At 30.2% G+C, this 3,871-nt stretch overlaps 1 protein-coding gene across 1 annotated transcript in view; it reads right to left on the bottom strand.

Moving 5' to 3' along the window:
• Nucleotides 1-3,229, bottom strand: part of LOC106477322 (nucleoprotein TPR-like) — a gene marked incomplete at both ends in the record, with an annotated part of 4,409 nt that extends 1,180 nt beyond the window's left edge. The window contains 2 exons of the mRNA XM_013937906.1: nt 880-1,043; nt 3,055-3,229. Coding sequence (XP_013793360.1) covers nt 880-1,043; nt 3,055-3,229 — 339 coding nt within the window. The remainder of the gene's footprint in view (nt 1-879; nt 1,044-3,054) is intronic.
• Between the last annotated feature and the right edge of the window lie 642 nt (nt 3,230-3,871).

The following is a 3,871-nucleotide window of genomic DNA, read 5'->3' as shown; positions in this document are numbered from 1 at the left end:
ACACAAGTTTAGACCAAACAGCTTCTATAACTTTAAATATGAAGTATTCATTTAATTTGGAGATGGCTTTCTCAATAAACAGGCAACACAAGTTTAGACCAAACAGCTTCTATAACTTTAAATATGAACGACTCATCTCTTTTACAAATAGTTTACTCCATTTGTTAAGAAAATGCTATTGGATAATAACTTATGAGTACAAGATAATACAGTTGTTTCCAAAAATAAATATATGACTCGGCAAATAAATTACATACTAAAGACCAGCTTGAAATATATTGATTTTTTAGACAACAGTTAGTTAAAAAAACATGATCATCTCTTTGGAATGTTTCTTGAGAATTATTCTTTAATTATATAAGAAATTATTATAATATTATTTATAAGTGAAAATAATGAAGAGCACACAATAATATATCAACCACACCACATCTACCACATCCAGTCTAACAGTAGAGTTGTTTAAGACTATTGAGATATAACACAAATTACAGGGTTGAGATGCTACTGACCTGTTACTGTGTGAACTGGATTACTAAGATGGTAAAGTTTAATTTTTCATCAATTTTATGTACATCAGAATTAGGGTTAGGAAGTCTGTAGTACTACATTAATTACTTATATTAACACCAGGCATTATCAATTATTATTTTCTTGAATTAACCAGCTCATTATTAAGAAGAACTGGTAAATTACAAACATATTAAAATTTGAAGTGAGTAAAAAACATATACATCTTTTAAGCATTCGTAATTCATGAAATAATCTCGTACTGGTACTCCCTGGTGGCATGTTCTTAAAACACAAATTTTGGATAATAAAGTATTAAAGAGAAAATGGAGAAAGACTAAGCTACTCGTATGACTAAAGGTTTCTAACCTGATAGTTTCAGATTTTTCTTTTCTGTAATTCTCATATTCTTCTTGAAGCCTTTTCAATTCAGCTTTCATCTCTGCCAACTTTACATCTTCTTTAGGTGAGTGGAAAGAAGTAGCTCCAACTTGTGTTGGAGTTTGCTTTTCTTTCGGACTTTCTATAACAGACTATGGGAAAGGAGAATCAAACTTTGTTTACCAAACAATTCATTAGTAAACATCAATTCAGCTGTTCTATTGTCTTGATAAATCTCTTCAAAGTCCTATCTATTTAAACCATAACTCATAGTTTAAAAATAACTTGCTGAACAATTTCAATGGAACATTTTAGTATTAACCTGTAAACAACATTTTTTCTAAAACTACAGCAAATTCTGCATTTTCAAGGACTCCACTGAATCTTTGGGTTAATAAGCGATATATTATCAGGCAAGTTCTGAGCCAGAGTTAGTCTTCAACTGTAAATAAATGTACTTTTTTTCTGATTTTATATCTTCTCACACATGGATTCATATTTCGAAATGTCACCATTTCTTTAATAAAGTTAATTTTGGGCCAGAGTTAGACTTCATCTGTAAATAAATGTACTTTTTTTTCTGATTTTTACATCTTCTCACACAATCGGTTCATTTTTTTATCCAGCTTCACATTATTTGACTGCTTTACACTAACTCTTTGTCAAAGATACTACATTAGAACAATTAATATTTTAAAAATAAAATCGATAACAGCCTTTCTTGCCAGATTATTAAATTAGTATTATCTCTGATTGATCGGTTTTCTACTAAATAATAAGATCACACCTTTTACTCTATCAGATATAACATCAAAAGAATAAAATTAACATTTTGTATCATTCATAAAAGAATGGAAATAATAGTTTTATAAAGATGATTCAATATACTGAAACAGGAGCACTGGGCCGAATAAAATCAGGGTCAGACAACAGAATAACACAAACTTTTCATGAATTATGCACAAAATTCTTTACTGAATGTCAAAAAGCAACTTTAATACACTCAACAAGATGCGTCAGAAAAACTGAGTAATTCAAGAAATGAAATAACGAACATTTTAATAAGTAGTTTAAAAATTAAACAGTACAGCCCATGTGTGCTAACACATTTTCATAAAAATAATGATGGTAATTTGAAAAACACATTAGTACAATAAGTAAACAGTTGACAACATGCATGAATTAAAACAAAAACACTGTCCACACGAGTTGATAACACGCATGAATTAAACTAAAAAAGCTGCCCACAGATTTGATAACTTGCATGAATTAAAGTAGAAACAATGTCCACATGAACTGACAACATGCATGAATTAAAATAAAAACACTGTCCACACAAGATGATAACATGCATGAATTAAAGTAAAAACACTGTCCATATGAGTTGACAACGTGCATGAGTTACAATTAAACATTGTCAACATAAGCTGGTAACATGCATGAATTAAAGTAAAAACACTGTCCACATGAGTTGACAACATGGATGAATTAAAGTAAAAACACTGTCCACATGAGTTGACAACATGCGTGAATTAAAATAAAAACACTGTCCATATGAGTTCATGACATGCATGAATTAAAGTAAAAACACTGTCCACATGAGTTGACAACATGGATGAATTAAAGTAAAAAAACTGTCCACATGAGTTGACAACATGCATGAATTAAAGTAGAAACACTGTCCACATGAGTTGACAACATGGATGAATTAAAGTAAAAACACTGTCCACATGAGTTGACAACATGCATGAGTTACAATTAAACATTGTCAACATAAGCTGGTAACATGCATGAATTAAAGTAAAAACACTGTCCACATGAGTTGACAACATGGATGAATTAAAGTAAAAACACTATCCACATGAGTTGACAACATGCAAATAAACATTGTCAACATAAGCCCTATAACAAGCACAAGTTACACTTTTAGTTCTAATACTGGGCAAGTATCATTTCTTTATGAGGAAGCCATTTTCTTTTTAAATCAAAGTGCTGTAACTTTCCTTCCAAGATCCAGTCTAATTTCTTGAAACACATTTATAGTATTTCTTGTCAATTCTTTTGGTGGAAAATATTAATTGAGGTTCAACGAACTGCTTCGTCCCCATACAGTATCTAATTGAATCTAAACCTTAACACTTATTCTAAAACCAAATAACTCACCAGGGGTTTTCCTTGATACTGAGCAACCAAGGAACGATACATGTCCCTCTGTTGAACAATTGTCTCAACCATTTCAGCTTGACGTGTCCTATCTTTCTTCAAGTCTTCAAGCTCCAACAGTGCAGCTTCCAACTGGCACTTATAATCTGTTATTCTACAGAACAATAAAAGAAACCTGAATTAAACAAAAATATATGCTACCTAACCATGTCAAACTATAATACTACCATCAGTAAAAATAAAATATAAAACAACGTACAGGATGTCAAACTATAATACTACCAACAGTAAAAATAGAATATAAAACAACGTACAGGATGTCAAACTATAATACTACCAACAGTAAAAATAGAATATAAAACAATGTACAGGATGTCAAACTATTATACTTCCAACAGTAAAAATAAAATATAAAACAATGTAAAGGATGTCAAACTATAATACTACCAACAGTAAAGATAAAATATAAAACAATGTACAGGATGTCAAACTATTATACTTCCAACAGCAAATATAAAATACTGTACAGGATGGCAAACTATTATACTTCCAACAGCAAATATAAAATACTGTACAGGATGTTAAACTATTATACTTTCAACAGCAAATATAAAATACTGTACAGGATGTCAAACTATTATGCTTCCAACAGCAAATATAAAATACTGTACAGGATGTCAAACTATTATAGTTCCAACAGCAAATATAAAATACTGTACAGGATGTTAAACTATTATACTTCCAACAGCAAATATAAAATACTGTACAGGATGTTAAACTATTATACTTCCAACAGCAAATATAAAATACTGTACAG

This window comes from Limulus polyphemus, unplaced genomic scaffold (assembly GCF_000517525.1).
Source record: "Limulus polyphemus unplaced genomic scaffold, Limulus_polyphemus-2.1.2 Scaffold14199, whole genome shotgun sequence".
NCBI lineage: Eukaryota > Metazoa > Arthropoda > Merostomata > Xiphosura > Limulidae > Limulus > Limulus polyphemus.
This window is presented reverse-complemented; position numbering and strand designations above follow the sequence as displayed.